The sequence below is a fragment of the Emydura macquarii genome, unplaced genomic scaffold, assembly GCF_026122565.2.
Source record: "Emydura macquarii macquarii isolate MOO-44397 ecotype Brisbane River unplaced genomic scaffold, CSIRO-AGI_Emac_v2 contig_450, whole genome shotgun sequence".
Lineage (NCBI taxonomy): Eukaryota > Metazoa > Chordata > Testudines > Chelidae > Emydura > Emydura macquarii.
In genome coordinates, this window is record NW_027130587.1 from 6,029,368 (window position 1) to 6,047,755 (window position 18,388).

The 18,388-nt window shown below is 44.0% G+C and overlaps 1 protein-coding gene and 1 long non-coding RNA gene across 4 annotated transcripts in view; one reads left to right on the top strand and one right to left on the bottom strand.

The window, feature by feature from the left end:
• Positions 1-10,560, top strand: part of LOC137146545 (uncharacterized) — a 33,640-nt gene extending 23,080 nt beyond the window's left edge. Inside the window, exon 3 of the long non-coding RNA XR_010917969.1 lies at positions 10,433-10,560. This is a non-coding gene — a long non-coding RNA (uncharacterized lncRNA). The remainder of the gene's footprint in view (positions 1-10,432) is intronic.
• Positions 1-18,388, bottom strand: part of ATP2A3 (ATPase sarcoplasmic/endoplasmic reticulum Ca2+ transporting 3) — a 120,964-nt gene that overhangs the window by 18,788 nt on the left and 83,788 nt on the right. For all 3 annotated transcript variants that reach the window (XM_067537861.1, XM_067537860.1, XM_067537862.1), the window contains exons 9-12: positions 14,160-14,248; positions 6,109-6,211; positions 5,045-5,176; positions 1,845-1,970 (exon numbers count right to left, since the gene is read on the bottom strand). In XM_067537861.1, coding sequence (XP_067393962.1) covers positions 1,845-1,970; positions 5,045-5,176; positions 6,109-6,211; positions 14,160-14,248 — 450 coding nt within the window. The remainder of the gene's footprint in view (positions 1-1,844; positions 1,971-5,044; positions 5,177-6,108; positions 6,212-14,159; positions 14,249-18,388) is intronic.

The window sequence follows — 18,388 nt, forward strand, 5'->3', positions numbered from 1 at the left end:
CAGGTTACTGTGCTGAAAATAGCCACATAAACATTGTGCCTCAGACTCTGAAGCCTAATGATGGGGGTGGGCTTCAAAACCCAAGCTGCAGCCTGAGCCGCAAGCTCTACATGGCTATTTTTAGCACAGCGGCTCAAGGTCTGCAAACCCAGGTCTGTTGCCCCAGGCTCGGAGACTTGCTGCTGCTTGCTGTGTAAGACTACCCCTAAATGACCGGTGTGCACCCCTGAATTACCTGACCTGGTCCCGTAATACTGAACTCAGACTTGGATGGAGGGAAGGTCAGTAGGGCTTGGCTGAGGGTCCACTTTTGTTATAAATAATGTGCGTCTCCTACTGGACACATGGGGGGAGGGAAATGTTCATAAAGACCTAACTGACTTAGGAGCACAAGCACCTCTGAAAATCCCACCCCAGATTTTCTCTGTTTAAGCACTGCAAGACATATCACAAGGTGGACTCTCATAATTCTTCATGAGCTTTTGATAGCAAAGACACTTAACACGCCATCCCAAAAGTTCACTTGTGCTGTTGCTTCAATGAGCCAATTATCCCTCCCTCCTGACTACATCATCTTATCCACTAACTGAAATCCCTCCAAGCCATTAGGAAAATAGCTGAGAGGTAACAGGTGACATTTGCTTTTCCATAAGGTTGGGACTGGGAGGAAAACTTGGGGGAAGGGCAGCTGTTTCCTTGCATTGAAATAAAGCTTTCCATGTGGCGTAGCCGTGTTAGTCTGTATACAGCAAAACCAACGAGAGTTCTTTGGTACTTTAGAGACTAACACATTTAATTTTTGTAGGCATAAGCTTTCGTGAGACTCAGCTCACTTCATCAGATGCAGAGGTAGAATGATACAGTAAATAGGAAACAGATATACAAGTGCATAGAGAACAATGGGGGAGGTGGATGAAAGCCGGGTACTTTGACAGTCATTGAGTAGGAGGTGAGAATGGGTGAGCAAAGCAATTTACCTCTTGTAATGAGAGAGCCATTCCAAATCTCTGTTTAAACCCTGTTTGAATGTGTCAAGTTTGCAGATCATTTCTAACTCAGCAGTTTCTCTTTGAAGTCTGTTTTTGGAGGTTTTTTTGGAGAAGTACAGCGACTTTCAGGTCAGTGACAGTGTGCCCTGGGAGATTAAAGTGTTCTCTCACTGGTTTATGGATGTTGTTATTTTTTATGTCTGATTTGTGTCCATTTATCCTTTTGCGTACTGATAGTCCAGTTTGGCCAATGTACATAGCAGAGGGGCATTGCTGGCACATGACGGCATATATAACATTAGTGAATGTATAGGTGAATGAGCCCCTTATGGTGTGATTGATGTGGTTAGGACCAGTGATGTTGTTAGTAGAGTTGATGTGTGGGCAGAGCTGACAAAGGGATTTGTTGCAGGGATAGGTTCCTGGATTGGACTTTATCCAGCAAGCCACCTCCCCTGTACTTGCAGGTGCTCTGCTACCTAGAACATCCTGAAACCCACAAAGATATCAGGAACTTTTAACTTAGCGTGTTCACCCTTTGGAGACTGACCACACACAGCTATCTAGAAAATGCCAGCGTTCTATAGACTGAAGTTCCACCCTCTTTCATAAAGAGGATTGTGATGGCTTTCTGTATTAAAGCCAAACCCTGCTCTGAGCTGCATAAGTGGACATGGAAGATGATGATTATTGCTATTCATATTACAGAAGCACCTAGAGCCTCCCAAAGGGAGATCAGGAACAAGTCCTACAGCGTCCCAGTGACACACTAGCTCCTCCACACCCTCACTCAGCATGTGGAACGAGCCCAAGGTCTCCCCCGCTGCACCAAGAAATGCAGCATATGTCCGTTACCTTGACGAACATCTTGCTGCCTGCAGAGTTGTGGCTGGAAGCCACAGGAGTGCAAAAGACAGACATGGACTTGCGGTCACGGGAGAACTCCAGGGTGCACTCTTTCTTCATCAGCTGCTTGATCACCTGTGGTGAGACAGATGTGCCAAATTCAACAAGATGCGATTAGCGCTGTCAGATGCAGGCAAAGAGGCTGGCAATGGCCAGGCCCCATTTGATTTTATCTAATGGGCCTGATGAGTCAACACACTGTGCAAGTCAAAAATAAATGCAAACTAGTCAGGGTGGCAAGGCAGCTTCTGTAATTTAAGCAACAATAGGAAAAACATCAGAGGGGATTTTCAGCCCCACAGCTTTCCCATGGTAATTTAACCACCTGCAAGTTCGACTGCATCCAGGTGCTTTAACCTCTTTTGCTTCTTTACTCTGAGCTCCATTGGCACCATGAATGCATGCAATATTTGGAAGTGAAATGGAGGGACCATCAAACTCTCTTCCTTTACAGCCATTTTGTACTGGGTAGACTCAATCCCAAGTTAAATAGAGCATTGCACTCAACATTTTACCACACTGGGTACTAATCAACAGGTACAAAAATATTTAATTGCAAAGAAGAGAGTCTGGTTTGAAATCAGAAAGGCTGAGTTTTTCATCTTCCATTACTATGATGACAGAAGCTGTACGCACGCACGCACGCACACGACTAGATCAGCTCATCAGCTGTTATAAATTAGTGCCACTGGCTTCCTATTGAAGGTCTGGTTCTACATGCCTATGACTCCTGAAGCCGAAACAGTCATTTTAAGTTCTGGCTTGAGATCATGCAGTTGTAAGACTGGCTCTAGGGGGGAAACGCAGTAATATGTAAGTCTTTCCAAAAAATGACTGCCTAATTAGATTTCAGTTGCAACTACTGTAATATCGAGAGGGGGGAAAAGCAAAGCATTCGCCTCCAACTTTAACTTTGTGATAAAGACATTTCAAACCTGATCCAAAGCCCACTGAAGTCAACAGGAACGTTTCCATTGACTTCAATGGTTCTGGATCAGGCCCCTGCCAAATTAACTTTCCTTCCCCTCCCTTCATGTACCAACCTACATCTTTGTGCATGGTTTGCATTATGCATTTTTCCAGTTAGGCTCATTTGGGGGCAGGTTTTGCACCAGACTTCATCTTGACAGGCAGCATATGGCAGCTTAGCATTAAAATTCATTTGCACAGAAAGCATCTTGCACATTTTTTTCTTCCAGGTTTCAGAATGGAAAGACAAAGATATGCAACATTATTGTGTGTTCATGCCCTTTTATGGACTCAGGCTGTGTTTATAAGATGACTTTGCTTTTAGTGTATTTTCGGCTTTGTATTTTAGCGATGTTATTTTACCTACCTACCTACCTACCAACCACACACACACACACACACACCCATGTTTAGGCTATAAAACCAGTCTTATTGCATTTGCTACTTTAAATAATTTATACAGCTGAGATTCCAGCAAGATAGCGGCTGGGCCTCATTAGGTCCACTCCTCTCTGAGCTTCCAAGATTTATGAGCACTTCCTCTTGCATGACCACTAATATTATGCCATACAAATTTGGCAGTTGCTTGATCTTGGGAGAACAGAGATTTTATCCCACAAAAAGCCATTTATTTGACAAGATTTCGGGGAAAGGCTGAAAGTGTGTTTCTGGGAGGCTAGTGAAGGGAGGTTAAATGACTCTTGCTGACTTGATTTTTTTACTTGGCTGAATTCATTATTTGTCTATGTTTTTTTTTTCCTATTGAATGGTCATCATTTGCAATAGTAAGTCTAATTATGAGGGCACCTACAACTTTTATAATGGTGCTTTATTGTTATTTAAACCTAAAAAAGTAAATAAAGAGAATTTTCCTGCCAAAAAACCCACTTTCCTCTCTGTGCAAAATCTTGCAGGTTTATAGGAGAAATTGGTCCAACTCCATTAAATGGAAGCTAGATGCAAAAGAGGCTTCTCAGTTTCGTCATGACTTTCATACCACCTCTTAGGACACAGAAACCCTGTCTATACTTGGTTTATTCTTCTAAATCACCTCACTAAATGGTTCAGCTCCATTGGCAACAGATAGCGTCATTGGGAGCGCTAGCGTAGGCAGCGCTTCAACAGATGTATGATACAGACCTGCTCTAAGCAGGATAAGACAATATGGTACTTAGAAAACCAGCAGGTGCCAGGTGCTCTGCCTAGGCTAGTGCTCTCACTGTTGCTACTGTGGTTCAGCTCCATCGTGGGAGCATAGGGAGGAATTCTGTTTTATTTTATTTGCAAAAGCCTGATGTAGACATGGCCACCATTTTATGCTAGATCTAAAGGAGCACAGTGCATCCCATTGGTCTAGACTGACAATCCCAGCTCCATACAGTGTCTCTCAAGGAGCACTCCATTCAGGTGCCTCTGAACATCTAGGCTGATGATATTCAAAGCCAACTAAGGGATTTGGATGCTCAATTCCCATTATGATTCAAGGGAACTGGGCGGTTAAATGCTCTAGCTTTGCAAATCTCAGCCCTGTTGTATAGCTGAAGGGTATTTCCACACAGCAAATGCTGTGCATGGACTAGCCTACATGAGCTAGTTTGAATCAAGCTACTGAGGGTAACAATAGTAGTGAAAACAATGCAGGCTTTGAAGCTAGCGAGCTGAATGCATACATAGGGTCCTTGCTGGATTTGTACTACTGGTGCTGAATCTGTCCTTGCTACTACTGTTATCCTAGATGCAAGCTAGCTCAGGTAGGCTAGCCTGTGCACAGCATTTCTTGTGTAGACATACCCTGTGGCACTATGGCCAAGATTTTCGGTAGGGGCTACTGCCTTTGGGAGCCCAATTTGAGCTACTTTAAAGGGTTCTGATTTTCAAAGGGAGGGTGGCTCAGCATTTTCTGAAAACTAGGCACCTTTACGAAGTCTCCAATCACCAGTCACTTTTGGAAATCCTGGCCTAGGTGGTAAGAGGTTCTCTTAAAGTGTAGGTATCCCAATTCCTTTGACAGCTCAAGGAATTGAGAATCTGATATGGGTCGGTCCACTCCAACTCCATCACCTCTATCCTGGTAACTCGGGAATAATTCTCGCACAAACAGCCATACAACCTCCCTCTGTCCCGTCCATCACTCCCTGGTGAAAGGGACCACATGGATTTTGTTCTTTCATCCTACTTACAGAGTTGCAGGCATTGGCCCTCTCCACCTTGGAGAGGTTACTTGTATCAGTGTTGAAGACGTTCATCTTTTCTACCAGGCAGGTCAGGGCTGTTTCGGTTGCTTCTCCCACCTTCTCATAGGCTTTTTTTGACTGGCCAGCAGGAAGAAAGGAACACAAACATTCAATGTAAAAGGAAAACATGAGCTGTATGACCTCAGTTTCCTAACGTGCATGACTAGGTCCAGGATGATTTTATTTACTGCACTGTTCTTGAGATCCCAACAGCATCTCTCACTCTAGGGTGCTGTTGGAGTCGACTCAGACTGTGCATTAAATGTTGAAGTTTGTAATACAATCTCAATTGCTGCGGAAGCTGAGAATAATCCTCCTCCTCTTTGTGTAACAATCTTCCTGTAAGGATAATGCACACAGTTCTGGGAAATACTTTCAAGCACAGGAAGGCCCAGCTTCCTTTGGTACGGGCTCAATTTGTGCCTGAAAAGTTTGTTCCCACAAATAACATTGCGGGAGCTAAAGAGGGGCACAAATCCCTGCATCTGTCCCTCTGGCCATCTGATTTGCACCCACAATGGTATAAGGATTGAGCCCAGGCATAAAATGAATGCAGGTGCAATTTGTACTTGCAAAAGGCAGACCACCCTTCTGAAAATCTACCCATGCATAGTTCAGTACCACTTAACTGTAGGGACAGAGCAGGTGTCTCCATTACAGACACAAAGGGGCTACAAGTCCATTTAGAAAGTAAGGACCTCCTGCACAGCAAACAAAAGCACAGAAATCTCTGTCAGTTGTATATAATACAACACAGTGGGGCACTCTACAGGAATTTCTTGGCCAGTGCCATCTCAGCCTAAAGTAGGGCCATGGGCACAAATTTGATATGGACACAAAACTCACTACTTGACTCCATTACTTTACGATCTCTCCTCGTGTGCATTGGGGGCGGGAGGAGGGCAGGGATGGGGTGTCTTCAGTTATTGCCGGCAGGAACATCTTTTAAAAAAAACCCAAACTCTGTGCAGTTGGTTCAGCAAAAATGGTTACGGATCCAGCACTCTCACCTCATTATAATCCAGAGAGGAGTCATTGCAGAGAGCACAGATAGTGGCTAGTTCCACCAGGCCATCATACTGTCCACACTGAACGGGCGTGTCATTCTTCAGGCTGGAATTAAAAACCAAACCAAATCCCCAAAGATTACCAGATTGAAAGTTGCACTAATACTCGGTGGTTTTGCAACATCTTCCATGTAAGACCCTCGAAAGAAGCAGAGGATGATTGTGTGGCTAACGCACAGCGCTGGGTCCTATTCCTGGCTCTGCCACAAAGCACCGAGTGATCTCGGCAACCTTGCTGAGTACAAATGCACCTGAAATCCGTGGGTATGTACTCGGCACGGCTCAGCAATACATCTGCTGCTGCTATCAGTGCTACTGCAGCTACACATATTCATGCTAGCTTGACAAGAGGTAGTGTGAGAATGTGCACACAAGCAAAGGGATCACACCCCTCGCTAGGATGTAAAGTGCTTTGAGACCTTCATTACTATCTAAAAGGCCACTGCAAGCATGAAATAAATTAAGATTCAGCACCCATGGGAGATAGGGGTATTAGCCTCTCTCTAGCCTGTTTCTCCATCCATAAAATGGGGACAAGTGACCTGTTCAAAGTTACGGCCAAGGAATAGGAACCCAGTTGTCTCTGAATCCTAGGCTGTATTAGACCATCCCTTTTCCTCACTCAGCTATAAAATGAAGAAAAAGCCATACATTTAGAAAGAATTATTATTGGATGCTACGAGACTGGCAATATACCATCTTGGAAAGAAAGTCACAATATGTCTTCGCCAACCAGGTTTAAACAGCAAACTTAATAAATATCCAAAGAGAAAGACTCTGCCATTCCAATAGCATAGGAGATCTAGTTTCAAGAGCAACCCTCCTTTTATTCCAAGGGCAGATGGAGTGTAGCTGTGATTAAGAGACAGCTTGTTTGGTCTCAGTGAAAGGTACCAGCACTGGTCTCTCAAGAGTCTGTAGCCAGTCAGGGCACAGAGTAGTCACCTCAGACATGCAGGGGCAATGAAGAGGCCGGAATCCTCACCCTCAATGTTGAAAGCAAAGTGCAGCAATGGTGATCCATACACAAACACAGGTTCTGATCCAACGCTTCAGTGGGCGTTGGTTCAGGGATAAGGGAATATTAGATCAGGCTGAAGGGATAAAGGAGATAGGTGGAAGGATATGGAAGAGCATGTTGGATGAATGTCCCAAGGAGTTTGAGATTTCTGCATGTATTGAACTGAGCCCAAGACTAGTGGGAAAAACCTCCCATCCACCCCAAGCAATTTCTTGGAGCTCCACAGAGCAGAACAGTGCACGCAAGAATGTTTAAAGAGGATGAGTAGAACCAACTGCTCTCAATTAGCTGTTCCTAAGCAAGAGAGACAAACTGTACCCTTTGATGAGACATTAATAAACTTCTCTGTCTAAGTACAGCTGCAATACACTAGCACTTTGCCAATTAAAGGAGAGCCAATATCTCCAAAAACATTAGGGGACAGAGGGGACAGAAGTGTATATAACCAGCAAGTTAAACACTTTTACATTCAATCCAAACAGTTTTCCACCCAGTTATAACACACTGATATGTCTCTCTTCCAAAAGGAGCCTCAAGTGCTTTACAAACTCGATGCGCTGGAATCACCCTGCCCATGCCAGAAATTCATCCATGGAAGGCAGCACATGGTATCACTGCACAGCTCTTTGAGATAGGGAGTGAAAGAGAATTGCTTCATCAGGGCAGGTTTAGGTGGGCAGAATGTAGCTACCCAAATTAGAACATAATCAGTTCGCGGACACTAATGCCTCTTGGGGGTTGTATTTTTTTTTTAAATGAGAGTCAGAATGATCTAATGGATAGGGCACTAGACTAAGAGATAAAAGACCTCAATTTTATTTTCACCTTGCCACTCACATGCTGCACCACCAGTGACAAGTCATTTCCCGTTATTTATTTTCCCTCCCACCCTTTGTCAGCCACATCTACCTAGATTGGGAGTAATTCAGGGCAGGACTGTCCCTTGCTATGGTTGTACAGTGTCACAATAGGTTCTGAGCTCAGCTGTAGCCTCTAGGTATTTCTGTAATACAAACAAAAAATCCTAACAGGCAGAGGTGCTCTGAAACCATGAGAAGAAGCGAATGATCTCATACCAATAGCAGCAGACTGGGATGCTCAAAGACAGAAAGAGCTAAAACAAAGAAAATAAACGAACAATTCTTCAGTGTTCCTTCATTTGATCAATAATTATAGACATGCCAGCTTAGTCAAAGTTACGACAGATCCTCTGATGATCTTAACTCCGTCAGGGAGAGATTGGAAACTCCTTATGGGTTTCAGAAAACCTATGGTGGAGAGTCTCTTTCCTACTAGTAGGTGGCTATAACTTTCTTTATCCCATTTGCTTCTCTCCTAAGGTTTATCATCTGTCATGAGGTATGCCCTATTCTGGCTGTGAGAACTTGGACATGTCACTTGTTTGTGCCTCAGTTTCCCCACCTGTTGAATGGGGTTAACACTGCTATGAGACAGCTAGTGTTGTGAGGCTTAGTTCATTAATGGTCAAAGTATTCCAGTATCCATGGTTGAAAGGCTCTGCAGTAGAAAAGGCTAGTTCCATTAGTGTCCATGCTAATCCACTTGCAAAATTCTCTGCTCAGACTGCCAGCAAGGTTCCCAGTTGGTGGAGGATAATGCTAGTGACCACCTTTGTAAAGTGTTTTGAGATCTACTAATAGAAAGCACTAGATAAGAGGAAGGTATTATTAATTCGCGTGATGAGGTGCTAGAAAGGCCCCCAACTCATTTCACATAGGGTAGCAAACATGCATCAGATGTTAACAGCTTTCAAACAGAAGAACAGAGTGACTGCTAGGCCTGTGAACTTCTTGAATGGCCCATGACCATGAACAAGAGTCAAAACCAATAGAGAAAAGGCATCAGTCACGGCTCTGCACAATCACCATTTAAGGAACCAAATGCCATTTCTTCTTTGTTTGAGCAGGCTGCTGCATTATGGTAAAAGACAGCAGCAGTCTTCAGGGGAAACAGGAAAATTATCCTAACTCAAGAAGAGGTTAGGGCTGTATAAACTCAGCTGGTCATTTTTTAGCTGGAAAAATAATTTGTCAGACATTCATTATTATCAGTTTATTCCACTGCTAGTTCCTAATGGAAAGAACATTCTGGAGCCCTTGTTACAGCTTGAGAGTGGAAAGCAGACAAGGGCCAAGAAAGTTGGAAAAACCTGTTTTCATAGTGACAAAAAGCTGTCCAGTTTAAATACAGGACACAGCGAGGGCAGAGACAGCCATTCTCCTGATCAGCAGCAATGAGGGATTGTCCAGAGTTCAGAGGGCAGCAGGGAAGTGAATTTAAAAAAGAAAGGGAGTTTGTTGATATTTAAGATTTTTGAAAAGCTATTAAGAAAACTTCAAATATAAATAGGAGCTGGAAATACTAGAAATCCCTTTTGAGGAGGAGCGTGGTTCGGAAGACACAGCTCTGGACTGGGAGCTAGCACAACTGTGTTCTAGTCCCACCTCTGCCACAGACTTCCTGCAACACCTATGACAAGTCACGTCCCCTCTTTGTGCCTCACTTTCCCCCATCTATAAAATGGGGATAATGATCCATGCTCTCCTTTGTAAAATGCTTTGAAATCTACGAGTGAAAAGAGCTAAAGAAATTAAATACCTAAAATGATTTCCCCACCTCAACATGTCTACAAGTCCCATTACACATTTGAAATTTATAAGAAAAATCTCTCTCAGACTTCTATCTATGATAGGGAAGGTGGATAAGGCACTAGACTGGGACTCAGGAGCTCCAGATCAGATCCTTGCTCTGCCACAGACCTCCTGTGGGCTTTGGACAAGTCACTTACTCGGTGTTCTTACATTCCCCTATCTGCCAAATGGGGGTATTAACACTTCCTTTCTCCCACCCCTTGTCTGGTTAGACTGTAAGCTCTTAGTTAGGGGCTGTTTACATGCATGTACTGCACCTAGCACAACGAGGCTCCAGTCACGGTTGGGGCCACTAGGAAGACTACTGGAACACAAATAAATATTAATTTTCTCCTCTCTGAACTGAAGAGGGTGGGTGGGTTTAAAAGTTTAACAATTGCTTGAAAATTCATTCAACAAAACCTTCAGGTTTTGAGATCTACATTTATCTCACCAGAAGTGGGTAAAATACAAGGAATCCCACAGGACCAAACAATCTAAGGTCTCTCTCCCTGTGGAGTCTGTATGCCAAACTGGATCTCTTCAGCCGGATTTTCTTCTCATTCTGGCGTAAACCTCATGTAACTCCTTTCAGGTCTACAGAATTACATCAATGCAAGACTCCTGTGATTGAAGTAAGAGTCAGGCCCATAGGTCTGATTGCTCAGACAATGGAAGAACAACAATCATCTACCCAGACATGCATTACGGAGATGGCCTGACAGCATCTTGGAGTCATTTTTGGATGGAAGCAGGAGTACTTTAAGAGCTGCAGAAGGGATTTGAATGTTTCCAATGGACAAGACATCCACAAAGGCAACTAATCAGCAATGCACACAGGACTCCAGAAAACCTCACCACACCAGTTCTGTGAGTTCTTGCTTGGAAAGCTGTTCCTCAAAAGTATTTAATTCCAGATAGCCTGAGGAGGACTGGGGGTGGATTTTGTGCATTTAATTACTAATATTTTTATTAACTGAATAGGAGTGATTTTAGTCCAGTTCAGTATACAGAAGGAGCTGGGAGGAAGGTGCTAAAAAAGACAAGATGACAAAAATCATTCAGCTCCAACTGCAGTTTCCCATTAGATGCTTTGTTGTAGCCCTGTCCTTGAAAGGCAAACTGGTGTTACAATTTAAGGGGTGATTGGATACCCAGGACCACATCCTCAGTGGGTGTAAATCAGCAGAACTCCCTGAAGTTGGTGGAGTCACATTGATTTTCACCAGCTGAGGAGTTGGCTCATAATCTTTTATTAAACCTTCTATCTAAGGATCTCAGTTTGCAAACATTAATTATTAAGCCTGTGAGCTTGGGATGTGTTATACTCAGTTTTAACATATGAGGAAGAGAGAGAGAGAGAGAGAGAGAGAGAGAGAGAGAGGCTGAGTGTCTTGCCTGTAATCACAAAGCAAATGATCTGGAACAGATCTCCCAACTCCCAGTCCGGCACTTCAGCCCCCAGGCCACCCGCTCTGAACTTTTCACCCACTTCTAGTTCAAATTCCAAGCAGCCTCAAGTACACAATCTCCTGAGGAATAAAAGCCTAAGCCAGGATTAGGAGCGCAGTAACATTCCAGGGAGACCCACTCCATATTCCTGATCAGGGCTGGTGAGCAGCCCAAAGTAATTTGCCCCAGAAAATCCTTCCTGGGTTTACAATGAGCACAGTGCATAGCAGGATGGGAGTACTGTGAATTCTATGGGACTCTCAAGCTGCGGACAGAGCAGTAAAAGCTCAGATTTATGAACCTCGCTTTTGAGTCTTGATTACAGGAGCTCCCCAGTGAAGTGGGACATGCCACACTTCAGCTGAACCTCAGTTACCACCATGATGACATTTTCATATGCCCTTATCCCACAAGCAGCTTATTATACATGCATAAGGATGAAAGCAGTTTGCTCAAATTTATTTAACAGCTCTTAACATGAAGTTAGGTGTAAGTTGGCAGGGAAGTCTGCATATTTCTCAACTCAGAGAGAGGGAGGGTCAGTCAAACTGCGTTAAGTTGCCTGATGTGATGAAATGCCAGATGACTCACTCCCCAGAGTATGATGTGCAGTGTGCATAGGATGTCGATGTAAACAAGAACATGGATCGATCAGGGTTTTGATGTCCACTTGCTTGCGTTTCCATGCTGCACTCCCATATGGGTGAACATTAGATCTTATAGGTGACATTCACACCATCCAAAGGGCCTGCACAATGCCCTATGTACAAACTATACCCTAAATATGGAGCTTCTGTGATTGGAGAGGGTCTCATATGGCCTCGTGCAGGTTCACTGCCCTAGGGCGAATTTCACCCTGCATACAGAACCTACTGGTATCAACATAAGAACTGGAAAACTATAGCATTCTCAGGTGCAGGTTGATGCAACGCTGGAAGTTTTCCAGCAGTGGAGAAAATAAAAAGGAGTCTCACTAATGCATTGTTCCTCTAAAGCAGTGATTCTCAACCAGGAGTACATGCACCCCTGAGAGTACGCAGAGGTCTTCCAGGGGCATATCAACTCATCTAGATATTTCCCTAGTTTTACAACAGGCTACATAAAAAGCACTAGCGAAGTCAGTACAAACTAAAACTTCATACAGACAATGGACTTGTTTATATTGTACTTACATTTCAGTATAAAGCAATATTTATATTCCAATTGACACTTTTGTATTTTTAGGTCTGATATTGTAAGCAAGTAGTTTTTAAGTGAGGTGAAACTTGAGGGAACACAAGACAAATCAGACTCCTGAAAGCGGTACAGTTGTCTGGAAAAGTTGAGAGCCACTGCTCTAAAGGGACATGGAGGGAGGCATAAGAACACCTAGTCTGACTCAATAAATAGAGTTCAAAATAAGCTACAAAATATCATTGCAGAAGGGGATACAAAAATACTTCTAGAAATAGCAGCTAGAAATCCTTATGGCACTAATACATGGAACTCTGGCAATTTTCATTTCAAGATAAGTGAAATAAATAGTGAGCAAGAGTTGAGCAAGATGTTGATTAAGAGTTACATTAACAACATGTAATAATGATGCGACTGATCCGTGACGGCTCCTTGGCTCTCACCAGTTCCAATCTAGGGGACTCCCATCAGCAAAGCCCAGCGTTACCCTGAAGCACACCAGTAGAATTACTCATGTGCCTGGCTGAACCAACACCTTGTAAGACAGCCCACGCGGCGCCCTCTTGACTGTCCCTTGCTGAGATACCAATACATTTACCAAGCCTCTGGACACAATTGTAAAGTACGTATTATCCCCATTTTACTGGTGAGGCCTCTGAGGGATGGAGATGGGAAGTGACTGTCAGTGGCAGAACCAGGAACAGAATCCAGGGCTATTGATTGGCAGCCTGCTGCATGAGTCATTCAGCCATGCTGTCTCCTAAAACAAACAGCCCTGCATTATGTTTCTAGCTTTGTCCAACATACCGCTGGAAGCAGTGGTGACCAACTGTTACTCTAACTGATTAACCTCAGAAATCTGGAACAACTGTGGAAAACCTCATTCATCATGAAGTTATTCCATGCCACTTGAGGTTTCCTGCTGTACTCATCTCTCTGAGTCATCACACGAGTCATTTGGTTATTAATTATTATTAGCATTATTGTTATTTATTAAGGTAGCACGTGGAGGCCCCGACTGAGATCAGAGCCCCCCGGGCTAGGTGTTGCACATAGACATCATAATAAAGCCCTTGCCCTGAAGAGTTTACAGTCTAAATAGGCAAGAGACAAAGGGTCAGAGAAAGGAAATAGTCTGACCCTTATTTTATAGATGGGGAACTGGGGTTCAGAGAGACTAAGCGACTTGCCACAGAGCCTGTGGCAGAGCTGGGAACTGAATCCAGCTGTCCCTAGTCCCAAGCCAGCAAGTTAGCCACAAGATCGTTTTTCCTATTTACTCTGCATCCAGGGACACATTTACGGGGTGAAGCACAATCATAGTTTCTCATTTCTCACTACCCTATGATACATGGAAAGCCCTTCACATAAATATTAAGAATAATACCCAGCTCATATTCCTGATTTTGCCTTTGATATCTACCAAGTGCTTTATTTACAAAGGAGGTCAGTTTCATTATCCTCATTTTACAGATGGAGAAACTGAGGTACAGAGCTGTGAAATGACTCACCTAACAGGCCAGTGGCAAAGCTGGGAACAGAACCCAATTCTCCTGAATCTCAGCCCTGTGCTCTATCCATTAGGCCACACGGTAGAAAGTGACTTTTGCACAGAGACCACCAACTTCTCAGCACCAGGGAGTTGTTAAAAACTCTGCATAGCCCAACACCGCTCTGCCCCAGGCATAAGTACTCACATCTGTCCCTCCGGAGCATAGGTGGATCCTGTGATACTGAACTCATGTAGGCTGCAGTGGATCCCCTCAATCTTCTCAATAATAAACATCTGCAGGAATCAGAGACACACAAAATTAGGAACCATATGCACCAGAGCCATAGCCGCTAAGCAATCATGTGATTATTTTTTATTGACTAACCAGCTCTGCTGAGGGTAGGGGAGCCATGTCCTCTCTAGCCAGCATCCCACCAATAGCAGGCTTACACCAGTGCTTGCTCTCTTCATGGAGCTAAGAAATGCTCACTCAGTTTCTGGCAGCTTCTAAGTTCTTCCAGCCATACACTGCATTTTTCATGTTCATCTCCTTTCTCTCCCTCTTTTTTCTTCCCAATCTCAGGGCAGCTACAATGCCAGCTTCTAAGGAGCTGTCTGTGTTTTTTTTGGAGTGGGGAAGTAGAGGGTTATGGCTTCTGCTCTAGCATGCAGCTTGTCCAAACCGCTCTGGAAAACACACAGCCCTGAGGAAGCCACTCAAAGCGACCAGTCCAGAAGGGGCAAGAGCCACAGAAGGAAACAGCTTTCCAAGGGGGCTCTTGGCCGTCAGCTCATGCGGCTAATGAGCAGGGATTACAGCTCACCGCTGTGCTGTGTGAGAGACAGCTCAGTTAATAAAACCCTGGGAAGTTGTCAGAGGCCCACACATTCTATTTTTACAAACTTCTGTCTTTCAAACTCCTTCCAACTTCTCCCTCCCTGAGGTAGCAACAGCAAAAAAAAACAGCCTCTAAATCTCCTCCACTCTCCCTGCCTACTACAGCTAATGCTGTTCGGTGACAGCTGCTGACTTTAAGAACAGTGGCACCCTTTTCTCCCTGCACTGACTTGCTAGAGGCTTTGTTGATGTTTGCTTTGCCTTGATCATTATTTGTATGAGAAAAAAATGTAACAAAGGATTTCCTTGACCTCAGCATCACTGGGAAGCAGTGCCACCTGCTGGTAACTGCCACTAAGAGGTCAAATAAGGGAAAATGCTTTCTTTAAAAAAAAAAAAAAAAAAATGGGGTGGAGGTGGAGGTCTGTAGGAAATCACTGTTTATTTGGGTTGTGTCTGAGATTGACTTGTAAGATGGAGATAGGGGGAAAACAGTAAATCAGGGATATCTCCTGCCTCCAACACAGGCAGAGATGGGAGTCAATTTCCAAACCGCTTCTAACGCTTTATAGACTCAAGGAACTCCATAAACATTAACTAAACTAACACAAGTTGTTCCATTCTTGTATTTCTCTACCTTCTAAATCATTATTCTTAACAGTTACATTGCAGCGGCATCTAGAGGTCGACAAGGCCACAGCCCCGTTGTGCTAGGTACAGTACAAACATATGGCAAACGTCCCAAAGAGCCGACAATCCAAAATGACAAGACAAAGCAGGTGGATGAGACCAACAAGTAGCTGAGGTAAGACCCCCTCTTCCAGATTTTTTATTACAATGAACCAGTTGAAAGCTTCTCAAATACCCAGTACACGGAATGGTTTCAACTATAGCAGGGATGCTCAAACACTTCATTGTGTGGAACACAGTCTAATACATAAGCTTGTCTTGTGGACCCTGCTCTCCTGTTGATAGACTGCATGGGATCACCACCCCACTCATTCCGATCCACATGACATCACCATTACAACTGCATAAACAGCATTATCAGAAAGTGAGAAGAGGCAGCATAGTTTAGTGGACAAAGAGTTAGGAGACCAGGGTTCTATTCCTAGCAGGGCCACTGACTTCCTAGGTGACTGGGCAAGTCATTGCTCCTCTCTGTGCCTCTATTTCCACACGTTTTCTTCCCCCATCCTGCTAAACAAACCGTTATAACACTAGAGGATGTGTGACAGGGCTGTGAACTTAGGCTATTCACTAATGGGCCTGACCCAAAGCTAATGAAGTCAATGGACAGATTCCAGTTTTAGCCCATGCATGGACAGGCTGGGATGTCTATGAATGAATATTACCAGGAGGGTGGAAGTCAGCGGTTGGGGCAGCAAGGTACTTCTGTCACTGCAGAAAAGGGGTGGGAGAATAGTGCAGTGCTGTGTAGGAAACCCAGAGAGACCTTGTGGTCAAATTACTGAGAGCTGCTTTAGCAAAGTTACACAACAACAACATTTCATCATAGGATACAGAGGCACTTAAAAGCTAGATTAGAACTAGATTATCCATTCAGGACATTTATCAAGCCTGCAGTCCATGTTATAAAGCCAGCCAAAATAACTGGACAACTGTTGCTGACTCAAGTTCATTGGGGCCAGGATAGTGTATAGGATAGCAAGGACAGACCTCAGGGCCCCCGCTCAGCAGTAAAAGAGTTAATATTTGCACTATCATTAGATTTCAGCACTAGCATCACATTTAAAGGAAAGCCTGAAACAATGGTTGTAAGAGCATTTCTGCAGATGCTGGAAGACAGCACTTCATCATCAGGTTACCTTTGTGAATTTTTCTTCAGGGCTCGAAACTTTATTTTAAATGAAAACTTAAATAGTGCATAAATTGATGGAGACACCTGAGAAATTTGGAACAGCCACGCCACCTAACATCAGCTCAATCCATCCCGTCAGCACACTATCACTCTCCGGAGCACACCTCTTGTGTAAGAAAGAACATCAGTCTCCAGGCCTCTCAATCCAGTACTTCGCACCAGTGCTATATTCATGCCAATGAAAGCAACAAATGTGTTTCTAATTTGCTGAAGCCCCCTGTAAACATGTGCAGAAGGTTCTGCCTCAAGAGTGCAATCACTGTGACAGCTTCCTGTCTCTCTCACCACCCCATCAGCAGCAACTTGCCCATTAGAGGCACTGTCAACTTACATTAGTTTTACAAGTCTGTTTACTGTAGTATCCATACACACACACACCCCTAAAGTTACCCTGACAACTGTCCTATCACGTTACTCCAGTTGTCTTTGCCAGTGGGTGTCTACCAGCATTAGAGACCTAACTATGCACTGCGATCACACATGCTTCCAAAATTAGAGTGCTCCCCACCCACCACTGAGCACGGCAGATTATTTTCCCTGTATTTCTAGTGTTTTTCTGTGTTCATTTTAACAAGTTATTAACTAGGGAAACAAAGCAAAGTAAAAGGAACATTTGACAAAGGAATATGGTTCCTGAATGGGAAGTGGTGGTGGTTACTAGAGCCATCACACAGTGCTCAAGGATGCTGGCTGCTACAGCTTCAATCTACTGCTCTCGGTCTAGGCTACTGGCCACACACCAGAAGAGATTCATTTCTCTTAAGGCTGCATTTTCAAATGGCATTTCTGTTCAGAAACGGGCTGGAGCTAGGAAGTTCTGACCTGGATCTGAACTTTTGAAAGTAGAGGGGATTCAGGTCCAGTGCCCCCCAAATCAGAGTAATTTAGCTCAATCAGGACCCGAACCTGCATACCTATTGATTTCACTGGGATTTCTGCATGCCCAGAGCTTGCAGGAGCAGCCCTTAAAGTGCAGCTCTGCTGTGCTATCAAAAGTTAGAGGCCAACAGCAAAGAGGAGCATCCATGATTATTTCTACGTTGTTTCTTTATTAACTCTGAACGAGTACATTGCTGCCAGCCCAGCAAACTCAGCCTGCGATTCAAGAGTCAAGCTGGGCTCTCTCTTTTTCATGTGGAAGGAGAGAGGTCTACAACAGTGGCTGCTGCCTGAGAGCCTGGGAAAGCGATGGCTTTGGGCTGGCCGCGCACCAATTCCAGGGTGACAGGAATGGATTGAAGCCCAGGCTGAGGAATTCTCATTAATTTTCTGCTCATTTAAATTATTTGATCTTCTTGCTAGAAACACTGTCCTTCAAGGAAAGACCTTTTTGGCTATAACTGATTTTTCCCGGGGGCAATTCCATCAGCTTAGATGAGGCCCAGGGCTCTTTTGAGTGGGAAGACGTACATTTTATTTCCTGCACAGGCACAGTTTAGCAGGATATCACAATGCCTGCTCTACATAGGTACATAAGAGAGATCTTGGAATAGGAACCTTATCATTAAAACAGCTGTTGCTTCCACCATTGACTTTTTTGTCTGAGTACCCTAATGTGCCAAAGGATAGTAACAACTGACTTCCTAAACGGAGACCTGTATTTACTGTTCATGTTTGGCTCCTCTTCATCAATCAGGCTATTTGCTCTCTCTGACGCATTATTCCGAGGCATTAAGTTGAATAAACGAGCAATAAACGAGAGCTCCAGGCTCAA